General features: G+C 47.6%; 2 protein-coding genes across 2 annotated transcripts in view; one reads left to right on the top strand and one right to left on the bottom strand.

Annotated features, from left to right (window-relative positions):
- LOC142652677 (ras-related protein Rab-10-like) overlaps positions 1-1,307 on the bottom strand; it is a 75,950-nt gene extending 74,643 nt beyond the window's left edge. The window contains exon 1 of the mRNA XM_075828335.1: positions 1,011-1,307. Within this exon, the coding sequence (XP_075684450.1) occupies positions 1,011-1,230 (220 nt within the window). The 5' untranslated portion in view covers positions 1,231-1,307. The remainder of the gene's footprint in view (positions 1-1,010) is intronic.
- A 21,559-nt stretch (positions 1,308-22,866) lies between these two features.
- Positions 22,867-24,844, top strand: LOC142652676 (uncharacterized). Its single transcript, XM_075828334.1, has 3 exons — positions 22,867-23,429; positions 23,680-23,833; positions 23,957-24,844. Exons 1-3 carry the CDS (start codon positions 23,246-23,248, stop codon positions 24,693-24,695), a joined length of 1,077 nt encoding a protein of 358 aa, XP_075684449.1. The 5' UTR covers positions 22,867-23,245; the 3' UTR covers positions 24,696-24,844.
- The last annotated feature ends 430 nt before the right edge of the window (positions 24,845-25,274 follow it).

Raw genomic sequence — 25,274 nt, 5'->3', positions numbered from 1 at the left:
AAACGAACCACAGAACACTTTCCGCACGACTTTTGTGCGTTTTTTCCGCAGCATGGGCATGAGATTTTCTAACTCTCATTGACTTTGCTGCTACTGTAAATGCTGCAGAATTTCAGCACAGATTTCCGTTGCGGAAATTCCACAGCGTTTACTCTACACGGGAACCCGGCCCAACAATCAGATCGCTGGGGCGGCCGTTCTTAGAGAACGGATTGTCTTGTCCTCTTTAAACAGAACTGAAACTGTTATTCAGTAATGATCTGGAATAACGTGTTTTATTTCGTGGAGCTTTGTGGAACTACTACTCCTAGCATGTCCTGTGGCTATCCAGTTGCTGTGACAGAACTACTCCCAGAATGTCCGGACAGCCCATGGCTCTCCAGTTCTGCATTCTCTGACAACCAGTGGCTCTTTACCTAGTGAGAAACTACTACTCCCAGCATGTCCTCACAGCCTGTGGCTATTCCCCCATTTAGAAACTACCAGTTGTCACAAAACTACTACTCCCAGCATGTCCTGACAGACTGTGGCTCTCCAGTAGTGAAACCACTGTTCTCAACATGTTCTAACAACCAGCGGCTCTTTACCCATTGAGAAACTACTACTCCCTGCATGTCCTCATAGCCTGAGGCTCTTCTATTGAGAAACTACTACTTCCAGCAGGTCCTGACAGCCTGCGGCTCTTCCCTCATTTAGAAACTACTACTCCCAGCAGGCCATGACTGCCTGTGGCTCCCCAGTTGTCATTAAACTACTACTCCCAGCATGTCCCGACAGCCTGTGGCTCTCCAGTTGTCATGAAACTATTCCTAACAGCATATCCGGACAGCCTTCTGCATACTAGGAGTCGTAGTCTCAACAACAGCTGCAGAGCACTGTCCTACAGGAAGCTATTAGTAAATGCTTCCACTTGCAGCCACCATAAACGTCTTCATGTAGAGGCAGGGCAGGGTGTGAGCGGTGTATCACCAGGGCAAAGCATGAAAGAACGGTGTAAAGCTGGCACTCACCCACTGTGGAGAGGTAGGAGGGTATGCTGTTCTCTGTATACCTGCTCACTATACACGTCTTGCCCACATTAGAATCACCAGTCATCACCAGCTTAGCCACCAGGTTGTTATATATGGAGCCTGCCATCCTCATACAGTGGCTCACACTGCTGCATATGATGGCACCGGGAGACTGAACGCTGAGCTTCCGCATAGAGCAGCTCTTCCTGGATACGGACATGTGAGAGGGTGGACGGCCTGAACTCCCCTTCTCCTCCGCCCCAGTGACTCCACTGCACGGACACTGAGGCTTTCCCTGCCGCCCGGCTTCTCACCTCACGTGTGTGGTAGTCACTCGAAGACCCGCCCGCTATCAATTACTTGCGGGTAGCTCCTTTTTTCCATCTCTTCACACACTATTGTATTGTATTGTGTGATTAGGTGGTAGTGCACCGATGCATGGGGTTAATGTTGGTTCATTTTTACATGTATGTGCACATAGCATTTGAAGTGTTACGCCAACTATAAATATCAATTATATGTTATTCTTATCTCACTCATAAATGGCAGGGGTCAACCACCCACATCCGGGCGGGGAATGAAGGGGAGATTGCAGTGGTTCTTCGGGAGTTCCAGAAACAGCCGAGTATTTTTCTCGGCTGTTTCCGTAACTCCCAAGGAACAGAATAGAGCAAGACGCGCATATGCACTGCCACTTCTCCATTCATTCTGCGCCTGGATGTGGGTCGGTGACCCCTGTTCTAGAGATAGGCGCGGGTCCAATAGCTGGAACCCACATCTATCAGACATGGCATATCCTGTGAATGTGCTGTAAATTAAATTTATAAGATATCTTTAGGCTTGGTTTATACCTGGCATATCCTACATTAAAGTACAGTATAAAACTTTTTCACCCCATTCACGGGGAAATGCTGTGGATTTTAAAATCCGCCTCATGCTATATTTGAATAATACTCCATTGTGAGAGGTGAAATCCTCCACAAATTCACAGGAAACTCTGCATGTAACTACAGGGGCATTTATTCTGGATTTTACTTAGGGTTCCGCTGCGAACAAAGTGAACTTACCTTTATGAAAGTTGGAGCTACATTTTCTGATACAGAGCACCAAAACCCCTGCTTCTCTGGCTGCCTGCTTCCACCACTAGAGGGAGCTCATTGGCTGCATATGGATTTATTATTGAGGTCAGTGGGGTTCTGTATAAACCTGAATGCAGTCAGTTCCACTTAGTGGCAGCCGCCATCATTTTATTATCTAACTCCTGTAGCCATGTGAAGGAGAGCAGGAGATTTGGAGCTCTGTAACAGAAAACCAAAGCTTCGATATATAATGTATGAGTGGCTGGACATACACAAGCTGAGGGCTGGGGATTAGGGCAACCAGACCCACGAAGACCAGCTGACGGCCAGGCGGCTCTGTTCTGAGAAGAGGTTGACTAGTTGGGACAATCATTTTTAATGAGAACTTGCTTGGCATTATTTGTTGACATGTACATTCTGAGTGGCACTTTTATTTGGGCATAGTATTAGGGCTCTGTATAAAACTATTAGTTGTGCAGTATTTTTGTATTTAGGTAACATGACAGGAGAAAAGTTCACACATCATACATATTGTATGATGTTTTTACTATATACAGTTATCTGAATAAGTTTTATTTTGGGATAGTGATCTCATTTTTATGGGAGTAGCCCCAAACAGTGAAAATGTTCGGTGCACTACATACACAATATACAGTCTATGCGACCATGAAAAAAACTGTCCCAGAAAGCTTTCCTGAATTTTGCCAACTTTATATGTAAACTTATAACCACCAAATGACAAGAATTTAAAAATTGTTCAGGCACCATGTTTATGGGAAGTTAGCAAGCAAGCTGACACTTTTTTTTAGACAAATATAGTCGATTTATTAAAAGAGCTGTTCTAATCGGCATATGGACATCTTAGGGTATGTTCACACGGCCTATTTACGGACGTAAATCGGGCGTTTTTGCCCCGAATTACGCCCGAAAATAGCGCCTCAATAGCGCTGACAAACATCTGCCCATTGAAAGCAATGGGCAGACGTTTGTCTGTTCACACGAGGCGTATATTTACGCGCCGCTGTCAAATGACGGCGCGCAAATAGACGCCCGCGTCAAAGAAGTGACCTGTCACTTCTTTGGCCGTAATTGGAGCCGCTATTCATTGACTCCAATGAATAGCAGCGCTAATTACGGCCGTAATTGACGCGGCGTTCAAGCGCCTGCACATGCCGGTACGGCTGAAATTACGGGGATGTTTTCAGGCTGAAACATCCCCGTAATTTCAGCCGTTACGGACCCCCGCCGTGTGAACATACCCTTAGAGGGGTATCCTTCACTTGGGATGTCTCATGCTTCCCCATGTGGAATCAGGTGATCACTGCACAGGCTCGCATATGAAAAGGGTTTTCTGTGATGAGACCGCTCCTTTAATGCTCCTTTAACCTGTAAAGGATCTGCCAGACACAGCTTCTGTGTCGACGCCCGTGGGTAATCAGTCTGCACCTGATCCTAAGTCTGAGAGAGTGACACGATCTTCTACCAGTCAGGCTGGGAGGCTGAGGAGTGGGTGAGCCTTTCACAGCCTGGCCAGACGGAGCTAGCTCCCGCCCTCTGTCTATTTATACCTGCATTTCCTGCTCCTCCTTTGCCTGTGATTCTTTTCTGTTTCCTGGCTCTGCTGCTCCTGCTATGATTATTGACCTTGCTTCATTTTTGACCCTGGCTTTACTGACTACGCTCCTGCTCTGCGATTTGTACCTCGTGCACTCCTGGTTTGACTCGGCTCGTTCACTACTCTTGTTGCTCACTGTGTTGCCGTGGGCAACTGCCCCATTTCCCTTAGCTTCTGTGTACCCTTGTCTGTTTGTCTGTCGTGCACATATTGAGCGTAGAGACCGTTGCCCAGTTGTACGCCGTCGCCTAGGACGGGCCGTTGCAAGTAGGCAGGGACTGAGTGTCGCGTAGCTTCATGGCCAGCCCACCTTCGGAGGAAGATCCCGCATGTGTTTTGCCTCCAGGTATAATCATTTCCTCTGTTGATTCTGACTTAGTCTCCGAAATTGCGGCTGATCAAGGTTCAGCTCCCGGGAACCTTCCTGAGAACAAGCTGTTTGTTCCCCTGCAATTCCGGCTAAGGGTACTCAGGGAAAATCATGACTCTGCACTATCTGGCCATCCAGGCATCCTGGGTACCAAGCATCTCATTGCCAGAAACTATTGGTGGCCTGGGTTGCTTAAAGACGTTAAGTCCTACGTCGCCGCTTGTGAAATTTGTGCTAGGTCCAAGACTCCCAGGTCCCGACCAGCGGGCTTACTATGTTCTTTGCCCATTCCCCAGAGACCTTGGACCCATATCTCCATGGATTTTATCACCGATTTGCCTCCATCTCAAGGCAAGTCGGTGGTGTGGGTTGTAGTAGACCGTTTCAGTAAGATGTGCCACTTTGTGCCCCTCAAGAAACTACCCAATGCTACGACGTTAGCTACCTTGTTTGTCAAACACATCCTGCGTCTCCATGTGGTTCCTGTCAATATTGTTTCTGATAGAGGGGTACAATTTGTTTCATTGTTTTGGAGAGCCTTCTGTAAAAAGTTGGAGATTGATCTGTCCTTCTCCTCGGCCTTCCATCCTGAAACTAATGGCCAAACTGAGAGGACTAATCAGTCTCTAGAACAATATTTAAGGTGTTTTATCTCTGTCAATATGATTGGGTATCTTTCATTCCCCTCGCCGAATTTTCCCTTAATAACCGGGTCAGTAACTCGTCAGGGGTCTCCCCCTTTTTCTGTAATTTTGGGTTTAATCCACGGTTCTCCTCCGTTTCACCTGGTAGTTCCAACAAACCCGAGGTAGATGTCGTTCATCAGGAACTGTGCACAGTCTGGGCCCAGGTTTAGAAGAACCTAGAGGCGTCCCAGAGCATACAAAAGACTCAGGCAGATAGAAGACGTTCTGCTAACCCCTTGTTTGTGGTTGGGGATCTGGTGTGGCTATCTTCTAAAAATTTGCGCCTTAAAGTCCCGTCCAAAAAATTTGCTCCCCGATATATAGGGCCGTACAAGGTCATTGAAGTCCTTAACCCTGTCTCCTTCCGACTGGAGTTACCCCCGTCTTTTCGAGTACACGACGTGTTTCATGCCTCCCTCCTTAAACGCTGCTCCCCGTCCTTGGCTCCCTCGAGGAAACCTCCGGTCCCTGTTCTCACCCCTGAAGGGGTAGAATTCGAGGTGGCCAAGATTGTGGACAGCAGGATGGTCCAAGGCTCCCTCCAGTACCTGGTCCATTGGAGAGGATACGGGCCTGAGGAGAGGACTTGGGTACCCGCCCGGGATGTTCACGCTGGGGTATTGCTCAGGAGGTTCCATCTTCGCTTCCCCAATAAGCCAGGTCCACCTAGAAAGGGTCCAGTGGCCCCTCTTAAAAGGGGGGGGGGGTACTGTAAAGGATCTGCCAGACACAGCTTCTGTGTCGACACCCGTGGGTAATCAGTCTGCACCTGATCCTAAGTGTGAGAGAGTGACACGATCTTCTACCAGTCAGGCTGGGAGGCTGAGGAGTTGGAGAGCCTATCACAGCCTGGCCAGACGGAGCTAGCTCCTGCCCTCTGTCTATTTATACCTGCATTTCCTGCTCCTCCTTTGCCTGTGATTCTTTTCTGTTTCCTGGCTCTGCTGCTTCTGCTATGATTATTGACCTTGCTTCATTTTTGACCCTGGCTTTACTGACTACGCTCCTGCTCTGTGATTTGTATCTCGTGCACTCCTGGTTTGACTCGGCTCGTTCACTACTCTTGTTGCTCACTGTGTTGCCGTGGGCAACTGCCCCATTTCCCTTAGCTTCCGTGTACCCTTGTCTGTTTGTCTGTCGTGCAGTTATTGAGCGTAGGGACCGTTGCCTAGTTGTACGCTGTCGCCTAGGAGGGGCCGTTGCAAGTAGGCAGGGACTGAGTGGCGGGTAGATTAGGGCTCATCTGTCTGTCTCCCTACCCCGTCATTACATAACCCCTTAACGACATCCAACGTACTAGTACGTTGTTGTTGTTGTTGTTGTTGTTAAGGACTTAACGCAACACAAAGTACTGGTATGTTGTGTTGCTGATGCGGGCTCAGAAGCTGACCCCGCACCATCACCGACGTTTGTCAGGTGTATATGACAGCTGACACCCTGGGCCAAGGCCAGGACCGGAGCTAGTCTCCTATCCGGCCACTTAACCCCTTAGATGCAGCGCTCAAAAGCCAGCACTGCATCTATGGTGTTTCCTAGCAGATCGGAACTCCACAATGCAATCGCGGGGTTCCAATGACTGCTCTGGCAGACCGGAGGCCTAACAATGGCCTCCTGTCTGTCAAGTACGGAAGCCTGCTAGGTCCCGCCCAGAGGCGGGGCCTAAAAGGCTTCCGGCTGCAAAAGAAAGATGGCACAGCCTCAGGAGTTGAGCCTGTGACATCAGTAGCGGGTGTCAGCTGTATGTTGAGGCCGCAATCAAAAGCGATTGCGGCATCTTAGTAGTTTGTAGCGATCAGCATCGACACAATGTGATCGTGAGGATGCCGATCGTTACTATGGCAACCGGAGGCCTAACAATGGTCTCCTGGTCTGCCACATACGATAGCCTATTAGGCCCCGTCCAGAGACAGGACCTAATAGGCTTGCTGGCAGTGAATGACTGACCGCTCTAATGCATTGCACTACGTGGGTCAGATCAGAGGTGCAGGCCCTCAAGTTCCCTAGTGGGACAAAAACAAAAAAGTTAATAAAAAAGTTGAATAAAAGTGTAAAAATAAAAAAATTCAAGTCCATAAAAACAAACACTGCCCTTTTCCCTATAATAACTTTTATTAAAGGGAAAAAATGAAAACGTTAAAAAAAAGTACACATATTTAGTATCGCTGCGTCCGTAAAGACCCAAGCTATGAAACTATATTGTAATTTTTCCCGCACGGTGAATACCGCAAAACAAAAAAAAACAATGCTAGAATCACAATTTTTTTTATCCTAACCCCACACAAAACATGGAATAAAAAGTGATCAGGAAGTCGCATGTACCCCAAAACAGTACCAATAAAAACTACAAACGGTCCCACAAAAAACAAGCCCTTACTCAGCTTTATTGACTGAAAAATAAAAAAGTTATGGCTCTCAGAATATGGTGACAAAAAATAAATAATTTTTTTTAAAAAAAAGTGATTTTATTGTGCAAATGCTGCAAAACGTAAAAAATTATATATGTTTGGTATTGCTGTAATCGTATCGACCCGCAGAATAAAGTAAAATTGTAATTTATAGCCCACGGTGAACGCCGTAAAAAAAAGAATAAAAAAACATTGTCAGAATTGCTGGTTTTTGGTCACCTTGCTTACCAAAAAATGGAATAAAAAGTGAATAAAAAATGTAATGTACCCCAAAATGGTACCAATGAAACCTACAGATTGTCCCACAATAAATAAGCCCTTACACAGCTCCGGTGGAGAAAAAATGATGAGTTTACTCTCCGAAATTTTTGTTTCCTGGAGTCCGTAGGCAGCACAACACAAATGGGTTTTAGTCCCCTAGATACAATTATATAGAGACAGCCTAATTAGCAGTGATTAACTAATAAACTTCAATCATTTGGCCCTCTATAACTAGGTGAAGGATCCCAGACACAGTGTATTGTTATGAAGCAAAAAGAAAAATGTATTAAAAGGGAGTCAAACTTGTGCTGCCTATGGACTCCAGGAAACAAACATTTTTGTGAGTAAATTTCCTGATCATCCTACGGCAGCACAACACAAATGGGATTTGTAAAGCAGAAATTAGTTAAGCGGCGGGCAGGAGCCGATGTTACCAATTGAAGCACTCGCTAGCCAAAAACAGAACCCTCTGCTGCAAGAATGTCAAGTCTATAGTGGCGCATGAAGGTGGAAGAGGAGGACCACGTAGCTGCCCTGCAGATCTGATCTAAGGTAATGTGCCCCAATTTGGCCCAAGAAGTTGACGTAGAGCGTGTGGAGTGGGCCCGTACATGAAGAGAAGACTGTAAATGACTCAGAGTATAGGTGAGCTCTATTGTGCTTATATTCCAGCATGCTAATGTAACTTTGCTGGCCTTTTGACCGTTATTGGGTCCTTGGTGCTGTAGAAATAGCCCTTCTGATTTCCTGAAGAGCTTAGTTCTCTGCATTTAAGCCAATACTACTCTTCTAACATTCAAGGTATGCCAAACGCGTTGTTCTTCAGTTTGAGGATCTGGAAAAAAGACAGGTACAGAAATTTCTTGGTTAATGTTGATGCTGGAGGGTACTTTGGGAAGAAAACCAGGCATTGTACGTAATAGTAAATATTGTCCCAGGTCCCTGAAGTATGGCTCCCTACATGATGCCTGCAGCTCGCTGATTCGCCGAGATGAAGTGATTGCCACTAAAAAGTAAGTCTTAAAGGTGAGAAGTCTAATGCTGGCTTCTTCCAGGGGTTCAAACGGATCTATAATCAAGGTCGTTAGGACTATTGCTAAGTCCCAAGATGGTGCTGGAGTTTGAAGAGTGGGACACAATTTTTTTATAGCTATAAAAAAAGTTCTTACTAAATGTCGACTAGTAAACATCCCCCTGTAGCTGAGCATTTATCGCAGTAAATTGAACTTTAAGCGTATTTAGTTTAAAGAGGCTCTGTCACCAGATTTTGCAACCCCTATCTGCTATTGCAGCAGATAGGCGCTGCAATGTAGATTACAGTAACGTTTTTATTTTTGAAAAACGAGCATTTTTGGCCAAGTTATGAGTATTTTTGTATTTATGTAAATGAGGCTTGCAAAAGTCCAAGTGGGCGTGTTTAAAGTAAAAGTCCAAGTGGGCGTGTATTATGTGCGTTCATCGGGGCGTTTTTACTACTTTTACTAGCTGGGCGTTCTGACGAGAAGTATCATCCACTTCTCTTCAGAACGCCCAGCTTCTGGCAGTGCAGACACAGAGCGTGTTCTCGAGAGATCACGATGTGACGTCACTCACAGGTCCTGCATCGTGTCGGACGAGCGAGGACACATCGGCACCAGAGGCTACAGTTGATTCTGCAGCAGCATCGGAGTTTGCAAGTAAGTCGATGTAGCTACTTACCTGCAAACGCTGATGCTGCTGCAGAATCAACTGTAGCCTCTGGTGCCGATGTGGCCGACACGATGCAGGACCTGGGGCAGGAAGCGAGTGATGTCACAGCGTGATCTCTCGAGAACACGGCTGTGTCTGCACTGCCAGAAGCTGGGCGTTCTGAAGAGAAGTGGATGATACTTCTCGTCAGAACGCCCAGCTAGTAAAAGTAGTAAAAACGCCCCGATGTACGCACATAATACACGCCCACTTGGACTTTTACTTTAAACACGCCCACTTGGACTTTTGCAAGCCTCATTTGCATAAATACAAAAATGGTCATAACTTAGCCAAAAATGCTCGTTTTTAAAAAATAAAAACGTTACTGTAATCTACATTGCAGCGCCTATCTGCTGCAATAGCAGATAGGGGTTGCAAAATCTTGTGACAGAGCCTCTTTAAGACCATTTTGGAAGCCTACTTGTAGAAATTGCAGTATTGCTTTCAACGTATCAGGCTGCATGGAATGCTCCTCACACCAGGACGTAAAGGTTTTCCATACTCTATTATAAACTTTAATTGTGGATGGTCTTCTTGCTGACAGAAGTGTATTAACAACCTCAGAAGATAGACCCAACACTGTTAGGTTTTGCCTGTCAGCCTCCAGGCCGTAAGTTGTAACAAGTGGGGTCGACGATGTAGGAGACCTTTCTGGGAGACTAGATCCTCCGGTACATTGGGTAGTCTTTAGAATCTGCCTCTCTCGAGAGACCACACACGAGCAAACCATGCCCTGCGGGGCCAAAAGGGAAGAACAACTGTCACTTCTGCTTGACCTTGGAGGATCTTCATCAAGATTATGAATATCAGGGGAAATGGTGGAAAACATAAATCAGACCCTTTCCCCAAGGGATTAAAAGACCGTCTATGGCCAGAAACTCCATTCTCCTGGATGTAAGGGAGAGCGACTGAGAAGGTCCGCCTTGACATTCCTCTGATGTGCTGTAATGGATTTGCCAGACACAGGTTCTGTGTCGACGCCCGGGGTTAATCAGTCTTCATCAGCTCCAAGGTCTGCTAGAGTGACGCGATCTGTTACCACTCAGGCTCGCAGGCTGAGGAGAGGGAGAACCTATCACAGCCTGGCCTGACGGTTCTGCTCCCACCCTTGGTCTATTTATACCCTCACTTGCAGTTGTTCCTTGCCTGTGATTGTCTTGTTTCCTGGCTCTGCGATTCCTGCTATTTACATTATTGACCGCTGTTACTTTGTGACCCTGGCTTGACTGACTCTTCTTCTGCTCTGATTTTGATACTACATACTCTCCTGGTTTGACTCGGCTCGTTAACCACTGCCTGTTGCTCACGGTGTTCCGTGGGCAACTGCCCCATCTTCCCCCTTTGCTTCTGTGTGCCCTTGTCTTGTGTTGTCTGTCTTTCACTTATTGAGCGTAGGGACTGTCGCCCAGTTGTACGCCGTCACTTAGGACGGGGTGTGCAAGTAGGCAGGGAGTGAGTTGGGGGTAGATTAGGGCTCACCTGTCCGTCTCCCTACCCCAATTCGTTACATGTGCACTGCTGAGATGCCCAGAGTGTTGTGCTCTGCCCTGGACATAAGGTCTTTGCAATGCGAAGACATTTTGGAACTCCTGGTTCGTCCCTGGTTTATATAAAACACTGTGGGGAGATTGTCTGATTGAACCACCAAATGGAAATTTTCTAAATGTCTCCAAAAATATAAAGTTGATCGTTTGACCGCCATTAGTTCTCGTAGATTAGAAGATTGTGCTGCTTCCAGTTGTGACCACTTGCCCTATGTACAGTGAAGGAAATAAGTATTTGATCCCTTGCTGATTTTGTAAGTTTGCCCACTGTCAAAGTCATGAACAGTCTAGAATTTTTAGGCTAGGTTAATTTTACCAGTGAGAGATAGATTATATATAAAAAAAAACAGAAAATCACATAGTCAAAATTATATATATTTATTTGCATTGTGCACAGAGAAATAAGTATTTGATCCCCTACCAACCATTAAGAGTTCAGCCTCCTCCAGACCAGTTATACGCTCCAAATCAACTTGGTGCCTGCATTAAAGACAGCTGTCTTGAATGGTCACCTGTATAAAAGACTCAGTCTGACTCTAACCTCTACAACATGGGCAAGACCAAAGAGCTTTCTAAGGATGTCAGGGACAAAATCATAGACCTGCACAAGGCTGGAATGGGCTACAAAACCATAAGTAAGACGCTGGGTGAGAAGGAGACAACTGTTGGTGCAATAGTAAGAAAATGGAAGACATACAAAATGACTGTCAATCGACATCGATCTGGGGCTCCATGCAAAATCTCACCTCGTGGGGTATCCTTGATCCTGAGGAAGGTGAGAGCTCAGCCGAAAACTACACGGGGGGAACTTGTTAATGATCTCAAGGCAGCTGGGACCACAGTCACCAAGAAAACCATTGGTAACACATTACGCCGTAATGGATTAAAATCCTGCAGTGCCGCATGGTCCCCCTGCTCAAGAAGGCAAATGTACAGGCCCGTCTGAAGTTTGCAAATGAACATCTGGATGATTCTGAGAGTGATTGGGAGAAGGTGCTGTGGTCAGATGAGACTAAAATTGAGCTCTTTGGCATTAAGTCAACTCGCCGTGTTTGGAGGAAGAGAAATGCTGCCTATGACCCAAAGAACACTGTCCCCACTGTCAAGCATGGAGGTGGAAACATGTTTTGGGGGTGTTTCTCTGCTAAGGGCACAGGACTACTTCACCGCATCAATGGGAGAATGGATGGAGCCATGTACCGTCAAATCCCGAGTGACTACCTCCTTCCCTCCACCAGGACATTAAAAATGGCTCGTGGCTGGGTCTTCCAGCACGACAATGACCCGAAACATACAGCCAAGGCAACAAAGGAGTGGCTCAAAAAGAAGCACATTAAGGTCATGGAGTGGCCTAGCCAGTCTTCAGACCTTAATCCCATCGAAAACTTAAATCCTAATGATTTACAGATGATCTGCAAAGAGGAGTGGGCCAAAATTCCATCTAATTACGTCCGTGACTGACGGACGTATTTCGGCCGCAAGTCCCGGACCGAACACAGTGCAGGGAGCCGGGCTCCTAGCATCATAGTTATGTACGACGCTAGGAGTCCCTGCCTCGCTGCAGGACCACTGTCACGTACTGAAAACATGATTACAGTACGGGATAGTTGTCCTGCAGCGAGGCAGAGACTCCTAGCATCGTACATAAGTATGATACTAGGAGCCCGGCTCCCTGCACTGTGTTCGGTCCGGGACTTGCGGCCGAAATACGTCCGTCAATTACGGACGTAATTAGTGTGTGTGCACATACCCTAACGTGTGCAAACCTCATCATCAACTACAAAAACCGTCTGACTGCTGTGCTTGTCAACAAGGGTTTTGCCACCAAGTATTAAGTCTTGTTTGCCAAAGGGATCAAATACTTATTTCTCTGTGCACAATGCAAATAAATATATATAATTTTGACAATGTGATTTTCTGGTTTTTTTTTATATAATCTTTCTCTCACTGGTAAATTTAACCTAGCCTAAAAATTCTAGACTGTTCATGTAAAGGATCTGCCAGGCACAGCTTCGGGGTTATCTCCCTTAATTAATCAGTCAGCACCTGAATCTACATCCCTGAGACTGACTCCAGCTTCCACCACTCAGGCTGGCAGGCTTAGGAGTGGGAGAGCCTATCGCAGCCTGGCCAGACGGAGCTAGCTCCCGCCCTCTGTCTATTTATACCTGCATTTCCTGTTCCTCCTTGCTTGTTATTCTTTTTCGTGTGGTTTCCTGGCCCAGCTATAGCTCCTTCTATTTTGTTCCTGCTCCATACAGACCCTGGCTTACTGACTACTCTTCTGCTCTTCGTTTGGTACCTCGCACACTCCTGGCTTGACTCGGCTCGTTCACCACTCTGGTTGCTCACGGTGTTGCCGTGGGCAACTGCCCCTTTCCCTTGCTTGTATTCCCTTGTATGTTTGTCGTGCACTTACTGAGTGCAGGGACCGCCGCCCAGTTGTACCCCGTCGCCTAGGGCGGGTCGTTGCAAGTAGGCAGGGACAGAGTGGCGGGTAGATTACCCCCCGGTCATTACATAATAACAAGCCCATACCTAGTCTACCCTGGTCCCTGACACCACTATGGACCCCTGTGAGACCCTGGCTCAGCAAATGCAGGGTCTCTCCCTACAGGTCCAGGCCCTGGCTCAGAGGGTCAACCAGCCTGATGCTACCTTGGTAGTTCCCCTCACCGCACCTCTTGAACCCCACCTCAAGTTGCCCGACCGGTTCTCAGGGGACCGGAGGGCTTTTCTCTCCTTTCGGGAGAGTTGTAGGCTTTACTTTCGTTTAAAGCCTCATTCCTCGGGTTCTGAGAGCCAGCGGGTGGGTATAATTATGTCCCGTCTCCAGGAAGGGCCCCAAGAGTGGGCCTTCTCCTTGGCTCCTGACTAGGTTGGGTCTGTCGAATGCCCTGAAAGACCTGCTAGTTAGCTATCCCTCTTCTGACTCCCTAGACCAGGCTATGGCTTTAGCGGTACGACTTGACCGACGTCTCAGGGAACGACAACATGAACATTTATGTGTTTTCTCCTCCGACTCCCCCATGATGCCTCCCGAAGTTCCGTTGCTTCGTTCCTCCAGGAAAGACTCCGAGATACCTATGCAACTCGGGGCCTCCGTGTCCCCCAACAACGTAGAGAATTCCGCAGGAAGAATGGTCTCTGCTTCTACTGTGGGGATGACAAGCATCAAGTGAACAACTGTCCTAAGCGTAAGAATGCAGCCAGAGAACTTCCGCGCCTAAGTGATCATCGGGGAGGTCACTTGGGCGCACAGGTATTTCCAGTAAATAGGAAACGTACTAAGATCTTGCTTCCCTTTCAGGTCTCTTTTGGTGGTAGGTCTGCTACCGGCAGTGCCTTCGTGGATTCAGGGTCCTCTACTAATATTATGTCTGTGGAATTTGCTATGTCTCTTGCTATGCCTCTGATTGATTTGCCTAAACTTGTCCCGATAGTGGGTATCGACTCCACTCCTCTTGCTAATGGTTATTTTACACAGCATACCCCTGTTTTTGAACTCCTTGTTGGCTCCATGCATTTGGAGCAATGCTCTGTACTGTTGATGCAGGGATTATCGTACGATTTGGTTCTAGGCCTTCCCTGGTTGCAGTTGCATAATCCCACGTTTGACTGGAATACTGGGGAGCTAACCAAATGGGGTAATGAATGTTGTACGTCATGTTTTTCTGTTAATTCTATTTCTCCCCCTGAGGAGGCGAATACGCTACCCGAGTTTGTTCAGGACTTCGCTGATGTTTTCTCTAGGGAGGCCTCCGAAGTGTTACCTCCTCATAGAGAATACGATTGCGCTATCGAATTGGTACCAGGAGCTAAGCTTCCTAAGGGTAGGATATTTAATCTTTCTTGTCCCGAACGTGAAGCCATGAGAGAGTATATCCAGGAATCCCTGGCCAAGGGTTACATTCGTCCCTCTTCTTCTCCGGTAGGTGCTGGCTTCTTCTTCGTGGGGAAGAAGGATGGTGGTCTTAGGCCATGCATTGACTACCGTAGCCTGAATAAGGTCACGGTAAGGAACCAGTATCCCCTTCCTTTGATTCCTGATCTCTTTAATCAGGTTCAGGGGGCCCAATGGTTCTCTTAATTGGATCTACGGGGGGCGTATAACCTTATTCGCATCAAAGAGGGGGATGAGTGGAAGACTGCGTTTAACACGCCCGAAGGCCATTTCGAATACCTCGTCATGCCCTTTGGGTTGTGTAATGCCCCTGCGGTCTTCCAGAATTTCATAAATGAGATTTTGAGAAATTACCTGGGGATATTTCTTGTAGTGTACCTTGATGACATACTGGTATTTTCCAAGGACTGGTCCTCCCAATTGAGCATGTCAGGAAGGTGCTCCAGGTCCTTCGGGAAAACAAACTGTTTGCCAAAACCGAAAAATGTGTGTTTGGGGTACAGGAGATACCATTTTTGTGTCAAATCCTCACTCCTCATGAATTCCGCATGGACCCCGCCAAGGTTCAGGCTGTGGCGGAATGGGTCCAACCTGCCTCCCTGAAGGCGTTACAGTGTTTTTTGGGGTTCGCTAATTATTACAGGAGATTTATTGCTAACTTCTCGGTCATCGCTAAGCCTCTTACGGACCTCACTCGCAAAGGTGCTGATCTCCTCCACTGGCCTCCTGAGGCTGTCCAGGCTTTTGAGGTCCTTAAGAAGTGCTTTATCTCGGCCCCGGTGCTGGTTCAGCCCAACCAAATGGAGCCATTTATCGTGGAAGTTGACGGATCTGAGGTGGGAGTGGGGGCTGTCTTGTCCCAGGGTACCAGGTCCCTCACCCATCTCCGCCCCTGTGCCTACTTCTCCAGGAAGTTTTCGCCAACTGAGAGTAACTATGATATTGGCAACCGCGAACTCTTAGCCATTAAATAGGCATTTGAAGAGTGGCGCCACTTCCTGGAGGGGGCTAGACACCAGGTAACGGTCCTTACCGACCACAAGAATCTGGTTTTCCTAGAATCTGCCCGGAGGCTAAACCCGAGACAAGCTCGATGGGCGTTATTTTTTACCAGATTCAATTTTTTGGTTACCTATAGGGCTGGGTCTAAAAATATTAAGGCTGATGCACTGTCGCGTAGCTTCATGGCCAGCCCTCCTTCGGAGAAAGATCATGCTTGTATTTTGCCTCCAGGTATAATCATTTCCTCGATCGATTCTGATTTAGTCTCTGAAATTTCTGCTGCTCAAGGTTCAGCTCCCGGGAACCTTCCTGAGAACAAGCTGTTTGTTCCCCTGCAATTCCGGCTAAGGGTACTTAGGGAAAATCATGACTCCGCACTATCTGGTCATCCAGGCATCCTGGGTACCAAACACCTCATTACCAGAAATTATTTGTGGCCTGGGTTGCCTAAAGACGTTAAGGCCTACGTCGCCGCTTGTGAGGTTTGTGCTAGGTCCAAGACTCCCAGGTCCCGACCAGCGGGCTTACTGCGTTCGTTGCCCATTCCCCAGAGACCTTGGACACATATCTCCATGGATTTTATCACCGATTTGCCTCCATCCCAAGGCAAGTCGGTGGTGTGGGTGGTGGTAGACCGCTTCAGTAAGATGTGCCACTTTGTGCCCCTCAAGAAACTACCCAACGCCAAGACGTTGGCTACCTTGTTTGTCAAACACATCCTGCGTCTCCATGGGGTCCCTGTCAATATTGTTTCGGACAGAGGGGTACAATTTGTTTCATTGTTTTGGAGAGCCTTCTGTATGAAGTTGGGGATTGATCTGTCCTTCTCCTCTGCCTTCCATCCTGAAACCAATGGTCAAACGGAGAGGACTAATCAATCTCTAGAACAATACTTAAGGTGTTTTGTCTCTGACTGTCAATATGATTGGGTCTCATTCATTCCCCTCGCCGAATTTTCCCTTAATAACCGGGTCAGTAACTCGTCAGGGGTCTCTCCCTTTTTCTGTAATTTTGGGGTTAATCCACGGTTCTCCTCCGTTTCACCTGGTAGTTCAAACAATCCCGAGGTAGAGGTCGTTCATCGGGAACTGTGCACAGTCTGGGCCCAGGTTCAGAAGAACCTAGAGGCGTCCCAGAGCGTACAAAAAACTCAGGCTGATAGAAAACGTTCTGCTAACCCCCTGTTTATGGTTGGGGATCTGGTGTGGTTGTCGTCTAGGAACTTGCGTCTCAAGGTTCCGTCCAAGAAGTTTGCTCCCCGGTTTATTGGGCCGTATAAGGTCATTGAGGTCCTCAATCCTGTCTCCTTCCGGCTGGAGTTACCCCCGTCTTTTCGTATACACGACGTGTTTCATGCCTCCCTCCTTAAACGCTGCTCCCCGTCCTTGGCTCCCTCGAGGAGACCTCCTGTTCCCGTCCTCACCCCTGAGGGGGTGGAATTCGAGGTGGCCAGGATTGTGGACAGCAAGATGGTCCAAGGCTCCCTCCAGTACCTGGTCCATTGGAGAGGTTACGGGCCCGAGGAGAGGAATTGGGTACCCGCCCGGGATGTTCACGCTGGGGTATTGGTCAGGAGGTTCCACCTGCGTTTCCCCAGTAAGCCAGGTCCACTTAGAAAGGGTCCGGTGGCCCCTCATAAAAGGGGGGGTACTGTAAAAAATCTGCCAGGCACAGCTTCGGGGTTATCTCCCTTAATTAATCAGTCAGCACCTGAATCTACATCCCTGAGACTGACTCCAGCTTCCACCACTCAGGCTGGCAGGCTTAGGAGTGGGAGAGCCTATCGCAGCCTGGCCAGACGGAGCTAGCTCCCGCCCTCTGTCTATTTATACCTGCATTTCCTGTTCCTCCTTGCTTGTTATTCTTTTTCGTGTGGTTTCCTGGCCCAGCTATAGCTCCTTCTATTTTGTTCCTGCTCCATACAGACCCTGGCTTACTGACTACTCTTCTGCTCTTCGTTTGGTACCTCGCACACTCCTGGCTTGACTCGGCTCGTTCACCACTCTGGTTGCTCACGGTGTTGCCGTGGGCAACTGCCCCTTTCCCTTGCTTGTATTCCCTTGTATGTTTGTCGTGTTTGTCGTGCACTTACTGAGTGCAGGGACCGCCGCCCAGTTGTACCCCGTCGCCTAGGGCGGGTCGTTGCAAGTAGGCAGGGACAGAGTGGCGGGTAGATTAGGGCTCACTTGTCCGTTTCCCTACCCCCCGGTCATTACAGTTCATGTCTTTGACAGTGGGTAAACTTACAAAATCAGCAAGGGATCAAATACTTATTTCCTTCACTGTATATAGACTGCCTACATGAGCACCCCAACCCCAAGAGGAGGCATCTGCGGTGAGAATGTTCTGAGGTTGAGGAACCAGAGATCTGCCCTGAAGAAGTCGGTTGAGGTTGAGCCACCACTACAGCTCCTCTTTTGATGATGGAGAGACTATCATCCGATCTTCCAGACTGTGATGATGTCTGTTCCAGGCTTGTAAGATGTTGCTCTGTAAGGCTCTGTGGGCTTTGGCCCATGGGACTGCATCTATATCCGAGGTTAGGAGCCCCCAAGACTCTCATAGCTTTTCGAATTGAGACTCTTGGGTGATCTACTAGATGTCTCACTGAGGCTTGTAGCGATTTCCTTCTGTCTGCAGATAAGGAGACTGTGAGATGACTTATGATTTATGATGAAACCGTGAGCGACAAGAAATTGTATAGTGCAATGAAGATCTTGACGTAGGCACTGTTTTGTAGGAGCTTTTTTTTAGCCAATCGTCGAGATAAGGAATAATGCAGATGCCCCTTAATCTGAGAGCAGCGGTTTGGACTACTGTAATCTTTGTGAAAACTCTGGGAGCTGATGTTATGCTGACAGGAAGACAGTGAACTGCAGGTGGCATATGCCTCTGGATGTCTGAACCGCTATTCTCAGATATTTCCTATGTCTGGGAGGAATCGGGACTTGTAAGTAGTCGTCGGTGAGATCTATGTTGGCCATAACGTCATTCAATTCCAGAAGAGATATCACTGAACTAATGGATTCCGTTTTTAATCGCTTCTGAAGATACTTGTTGAGGAAGGTTAGATCTATGATTAGTCACCATTCGTTGGCTGGTTTGGGGACAGCAAACACCATAGAGTATACTCCTTGGCCGAGTTTCTTTAAAAATTCTAGTGCATACCCGTTCTGAATTGTTGAAGCAACCCATGCGTCTGATGAAGTCATAAACCATATAGACGAGAAATTCTTTAATCCGGCCCCTACCTGCATAGGAAGAGTCCTGACTCTGTTTCTGATTTTGACCCTTTTTCCTGAAAAAGGAGGATGATGATTGCTTTTTCAATCTAAACTTTCTTCTTCTGTCAAAGAACTTATTGTTTGCTCTGAATCTAGGGGGGCTTCTCCTTTTGAGCACAAAAGGACCGCTGAAGAGGCTTCTTCCTGCATTCTGGGAATTTCACGCCTTTACCTTCTCCAAAGGATTCTAAAATCTTGTCCTTATTTGGCTTATGATGCACATTCTTATCTGATTCTATCGTTTCTTTGACTGCTTTGACTAATGTAGGGGGCTTTTCCTTGCGGAATATATAGAACTCATCTTGCTCCCCTGAATCTGAGTCTTCTGACATGATTTCTCCCTCTGATCTGGATAAATCCCCATAGGACTGTGTCACGTTGGGTTCATGGACCCACTGGGCTGTACCGCCTTGGCGGTATGGCAGCTGGCCAACAGGGCGCAGTTTACAGTCTATAGTTCGTATAGGGTACCTGTGGCAGCTTGAACAGTAGCAAGGCAGGCTCGGCTGGGACTAGGCAGCAGGTAGACGTCAGGCATGGTGTAGCAGGACAGGCGTGGTATACAGCACAGCACGACTTCAGCTCAGCACAGCACTTGACCAGGATAGCACGGGATACAGGAGCAGGAAACACTGGCAACTGGGAAACACTAGGAGACCATTTGCATAGACAAACTTAGGGTACAACAACAATGCTCAGGCGTGGGAGGAAGGGGCTGAGCCCTTCTTATAGTCCAGGGTGCTATGGGCTAATTAAACATGAAAGTCCAGTGCGCTGCCCCTTTATGAGCGGGCATGAGCGTTCGCAGATCCATGGCTGCGGGCGTCAGAAGGTGAGTGAGCCTGACGGCCCGCGGCCATGGGCATGACAGACTGTAGGTTAGTAGGAACATCTGATGGAGATTTTCTAGGGCGTTTATATTTTCTTGAGGGACCAGCTTAGTCAAATATAGTAGTAAGCTGAGAAATTCATAGGGTTCTTGGTTTTGAGTGTTCTCTTTAGAAGCAATACATGTGACACAAAAATCAGAGTATAATTCATCTGGTAATGGTTGCTGGCATCTTTTGCAAATTCTATGTCTAGATATTCTAGACCTCTTCCTGCTGTCCCCATGGATAGACATCTGAGGAAAAATGAATGCAAGAATGAGCCAGGTCCATAGATATATTGTAATATACACAATAAACAGAGATTATTTAACCCCTTAAGGACGCAGCCTAGTTTTGGCCTTAAGGCTCAGAGCCCATTTTTCAAATCTAACATATTTCATTTTATTTGGTAATAACGTCGGAATGCTTAAACCTATCCAAGCGATTCTGAGATTGTTTTCTCTTGACATATTGGGCTTCATGTTCATGGTAAAATTTGGTCGATATACACCGCATTCCAAATTATTATGCAAATGTTATTTTTAGCTGATTTTCCTAAATAGTTGATGCAAACGACAGTCAGTATAATCTTCAAGCCATCAACCGTTGGAGTACAATGCAAATTTTATTGAACAAATCTCCTAATGACAGATTTTTATTTTTTTAAGTAAAAAACTCAAAATGCACTGTTTCAAATTCTTATGCACAACAGAGATCAAAACATTTTAAAGATTGTAAAGAGAACTAAAATGGTAATTTGTTGAATTTGCAGCATCAGGAGGTCATATTTACAGAAATCCAAAGCTCTTTCAATCACAAAAAACGTAACAGGCCAAGTTACATGTTAACATAGGACCCCTTCTTTGAGATCACCTTCACAATTCTTGTATCCATTGAATTTGTGAGTATTTGGACAGTTTCTGCTTGAATATCTTTGCAGGATGTCAGAATAACCTACCAGAGCTTCTGTTTTGATGTGAACTGCCTCCCACCCTCATAGATATTTTGCTTGAAGATACTCAAAAGGTTCTCAATAGGGTTGAGGTCAGGGGAACATGGGGCCACACCATGAGCTTCTCTCCTTTTATGCCCATAGCAGCCAATGACACAGAGGTATTCTTTGCAGCATGAGATGGTGCATTGTCATGCACTAAGATAATTTTGCTACAGAAGGCACGGTTCTTCTTTTTGTACCACAGCAGAAAGTGGTCAGTCATAAACTCTACGTACTTTGCAGAGGTCATTTTCACACCGTCAGGGACCCTAAAGGGCCTACCAGCTCTCTCCCCATGATTCCAGCCCAGAACATGACTCCGCCACCTCCTTGCTGACGTCGCAGCCTTGTTGGGACATGGTGGATATTCATCAACCATCCACTACTCCATCCATCTGGACCATCCAGGGTTGCACGGCACTCATCAGTAAACAACACGGTTTGAAAATTAGTCGTCATGTATTTCTGAGCCCACTGCAACCGATTCTGCTTGTGAGCATTGTTTAGGGGTGGTCGAATAATAGCTTTATGCACACTTGCAAACCTCTGGAGGATCCTACACCTTGAGGTTCACAGGACTCCAGAGGCACCAGCGGCTTCAAATACCTGTTTGCTGCTTTGCAATGGCATTTTAGCAGCTGCTCTCCTAATCCTATTAATTTGTCTGGCAGAAACCTTCCTCATTATGCCTTTATCTGAACGAACCCGTCTGTGCTCTGAATCAGCCACAAATCTTTTCACAGTACGATGATCACGCTTAAGTTTTCTTGAAATATCCAATGTTTTCATACCTTGTCCAAGGTTTTGCACTATTTCACGCTTTTCGGCAGCAGAGAGATCCTTTTTCTTTCCCATATTGCTTGAAACCTGTGACCTACTTAATAATGTGGAACGTCCTTCTTAAGTAGTTTTCCTTTGATTGGGCACACCTGGCAAACTAATTATCACAGGTGTCTGAGATTGATTACAATGATCCAAAGAGCCCTAAGACACAATACCATCCATGAGTTTAATTGAAAAACGAATAATTAAATGTTTATGACACTTAGGGGAGATTCACACGAACGTTGCGTTTTTGCGCGCGCAAACAACGCAGCGTTTTGCGAGCGCAAAAACCATTTGACAGCTGCGTGTGTCATGCGTGTCTGATGCGCGGCTGCGTGATTTTCGCGCAGCCGGCATCATAGAGATGAGGCTTGTCAACGCCCGTCACTGTCCAAGGTGCTGAAAGAGCTAAATCTTTCAGCACCCTCGACAGTGAATGCCGAACACAACAGCGAAAAACCTGTAAAAAAAAAAGATAAAGTTCCTACTTACCGAGAACTTCCCGGCCGTTGCCTTGGTGACGCGTCCTTGGTGACGCGTCCTTGGTGACGCGCCTCTCTTGACATCGGGCCCCACCTCCCTGGATGACGCAGCAGTCCAAGTGACCGCTGCAGCCTGTGATTGGCTGCAGCCTGTGCTTGGCCTGTGATTGGCTGGAGCTGTCACTTGAACTGAAGTGTCATCCCGGGAGGTCGGACTGCAGGAAGGAGACAGGAGTAATCGGTAAGTTAGAACTTCGTTTTTTTTTTACAGGTTAATGTATTTTGGGATCGCAAGTCACTGTCCATGGTGCTGAAACAGTTTAACTCTTTCAGCACCATGGACAGTGACTATCTCCTGACGTCGCGTACCGATAATTTTTTTGCCGGGATCGGCCAAAACGAGTTTGGCCGAACCCGGTGAAGTTCGGTACGCTTGTCCGGCTTCGCTCATCGCAAAGACACTCCGTTTGGATGTTCGGAAACAGAAAAGCACGTGGTGCTTTTCGGTTTTCATTCATCCTTTTCACTGCTGTTGCGCGAATCACGCTCGTCCCACGGAAGTGCTTCCGTGTGGTGCGCGTGATTTTCACGCACCCATTGACTTCAATGGGTGCGTGATGCGCGAAATACGCAGAGTTATTGAACCTGTCGCGCTTTTTGCGCAGCAGACAAACGCTGCGCAAAAAGCACGGACTGTCTGTACTGCCCCATAGACTTGTATTGGTCCATGCGTGCCGCGTGAAAACCACGCGGCCCGCACGGACCGAATACACGCTCGTGTGAATCCCCCCTTAAGGGGGGATTCAGACGAGCGCGATTTGCGCGCGTGCAGGCCGCGTATTTTCTGCGCATCACGCACAGCACTATAGAAGTCAATGAGGCAGTTCAAACAGTGCGTGATTCTTGCGCAGCGTTTGTTCGCTGCGTACTATACGCGACAGGTTCAAAAACTCTGCGTATTTCACGCATCACGCACCCATTGAAGTCAATGGGTGCGTGAAAATCACGCATGTCATACGCTGGCAGCAGCTGCGAACGCGCGTTTTTCACGCAGGACACGTTGTCTCAATGCAAATGAGTTTGAACTAACTAGTTGAAACCAGCAGAAAAGCAGGAAGTTGGTTAGACAGCAGGTTTTGCAAAAGAGGCCACACCGTTTGCAAAAGCACCACAAGCACCTTGCAGGCATGCCTCGGCAGATGGATGTTGGGAAGCTCATTAGGTTAGTTCAGGAGCGGCCGGAGGTCTGGAACACCCATGCGGAGTCGTACCATGACCGCACATTGAAGGAGGCAGCATGGGAGCAGATAGCAGAGGCGCTATTTGAGCAGGAGTGGGCCGACAGCCGCACCCGTGACCGGCTACAAATTGGTGAGTGGATATCTGTGTGTCGCCATTGATGTGTATAATGACATCCATATTGGATATTGCGTCCCTGCTGAATAATTGCCTGTCATTGCCAACGTTTCGGTTCAGTGCCATCTTTATATATAGTATCATCAACTTAGGCTTGTTCTTGTGTAGACGTGTGTTTAATAACACCAGTTTATACATGCACTGTCTGTGTGCGCACTCACATCTGCTGAGTTTAATCAATGATGTGTTCTTATTCATCATACAGTGGACGATGTAAAGAGACGGTGGCGCAGCTCGAGGGACCAGTTCCGTCGAGAACATGGATCCGGCGCCCGTAGCGGAGATGGTGGTCCCCAAAAACGGCGCTACATGTACTACGACCAGCTGTTGTTCCTGCGGGAAATAATGGACATGCGACCGTAAGTACTCGTTGTTGTCCCTTTGTGGCCACGTCACCCTCCAAACATGTTACATACCCCAAAACGCCTTTGTGTTTGCACATGACATTTGTTTCCTCAACTGACGTGTCCCCTATATTATAGAACTAGCGACACTCTGGATGCTTCAGAAGAGGAGGCACGGCCCCAGTGTAGCCAGGCGTCCCAATCCGCTGCTCCCCTGGTCGCCCTCACCCCGGAGGCCACTAGAGAGGATCCTGGTCCAGTCGCCTCAGCGCCTGAAGCAGGACAACCGGACCAAGTGGCACCTAGACAAGCAGCACCCCGCCGCAGACGTCCTGGTAACCCACCCGCAGCTGCACAGGTGGACGCCCGTGTTCTTGAGTACCTGCGCCGTGCAGCCGATGAGGACCAGCATGATTTTTTTTGCCGGAGCATGGCACCTTTGATGCGGCGGGTACCAGAGGATAGGTTGGTGCGGCTGCAAATAAATATGCTGTCGCTAATCGACTGTGCGACACCCCCGCTAAGTCCAGGCCGGTGCTTTACTTCTCTGGAGCACTGGCGTAGTGTATATATGCCCTCAGCGCGTGCCCATGTGCCAAGGCCCTCCCAACCTGCCCCCGTCTTCTCGCAGATGGCGCAATACCCTCCTGCCCCAAGATACCTCTCCCCTGCCCCAATGCCTGGGCCAGTCCATCACTTTCCTCAATACTCCATACCTGGGCCAAGTTTACAGGCTCACATGCAGCCTCAGGGTTACCACCCGCAGTATCAACCCCAATATGCTGTGCAGGAACAGGCTCCTCAGGGCCGGGGACAGCAGAGTGGTGCGGAACGGTCGGGTTACAGCTCGCCGACCCATGCCTATCAGAATCTTTAGGGGCTCTTTTTTTCTACCGACACATGTTAGAAATCGATGACATGCTAGGAATTTGTTGTATATGCATCATGTTGGTGCACTTTTTTGTTCGGGTATGTTTTCCCGCCTCTGTATTTATTTGGCTGATATGGCGAGTATGTGCCACAAACATGACTGCTACTAAAGTTCGATATTTTGAAGTTCTGTGTGGACAATCCTTTTGTTACCTTGCACACCTTTTCTACTGCCTCTACCGCTAGGAGGTGCTGTTGCCTTAGAGGTTGTGACGGTATTAGATTTCTCCACCACATCTTTGAGGTCTTCGTTGTTCGGAAGGGGTTTGGAATACCAGGAACTCAGCTGTAATTAGTATAGTTAGTGTTTGGCCAGAACTAACTTTACTCCCCCCGAAACGCTCACATACATATAGGCCAGGAAATACATAGTTTCCACAAGAGGATGTGATGTCCATGCATTCCTGCCGTCTAAAAAGGGTATTCCAAGCGCCTACCGAGCTTTAAGCTCGCAACCCACGTCAAGGGGCCTCAAGTTTTGCGAGTCCCTAACCCTCCCCCACACCCCCCCCCCACCAAAAAAGGC

Source organism: Rhinoderma darwinii, chromosome 5, assembly GCF_050947455.1.
Source record: "Rhinoderma darwinii isolate aRhiDar2 chromosome 5, aRhiDar2.hap1, whole genome shotgun sequence".
NCBI classification, from domain to species: domain Eukaryota; kingdom Metazoa; phylum Chordata; class Amphibia; order Anura; family Rhinodermatidae; genus Rhinoderma; species Rhinoderma darwinii.
Note: the sequence above shows the minus strand (reverse complement) of the source record. Positions and strands in the feature narration are given on the sequence as shown.

Coding starts and splice junctions, on each gene's coding strand:
- LOC142652676 (XM_075828334.1), top strand. CDS start 23,246: ATGCCTCGGCAGATGGATGTTGGGAAGCTCATTAGGTTAGTTCAGGAG. Junction 23,430..23,679: donor CCGTGACCGGCTACAAATTG/GTGAGTGGATAT, acceptor TTCATCATACAG/TGGACGATGTAAAGAGACGG. Junction 23,834..23,956: donor GAAATAATGGACATGCGACC/GTAAGTACTCGT, acceptor CCTATATTATAG/AACTAGCGACACTCTGGATG.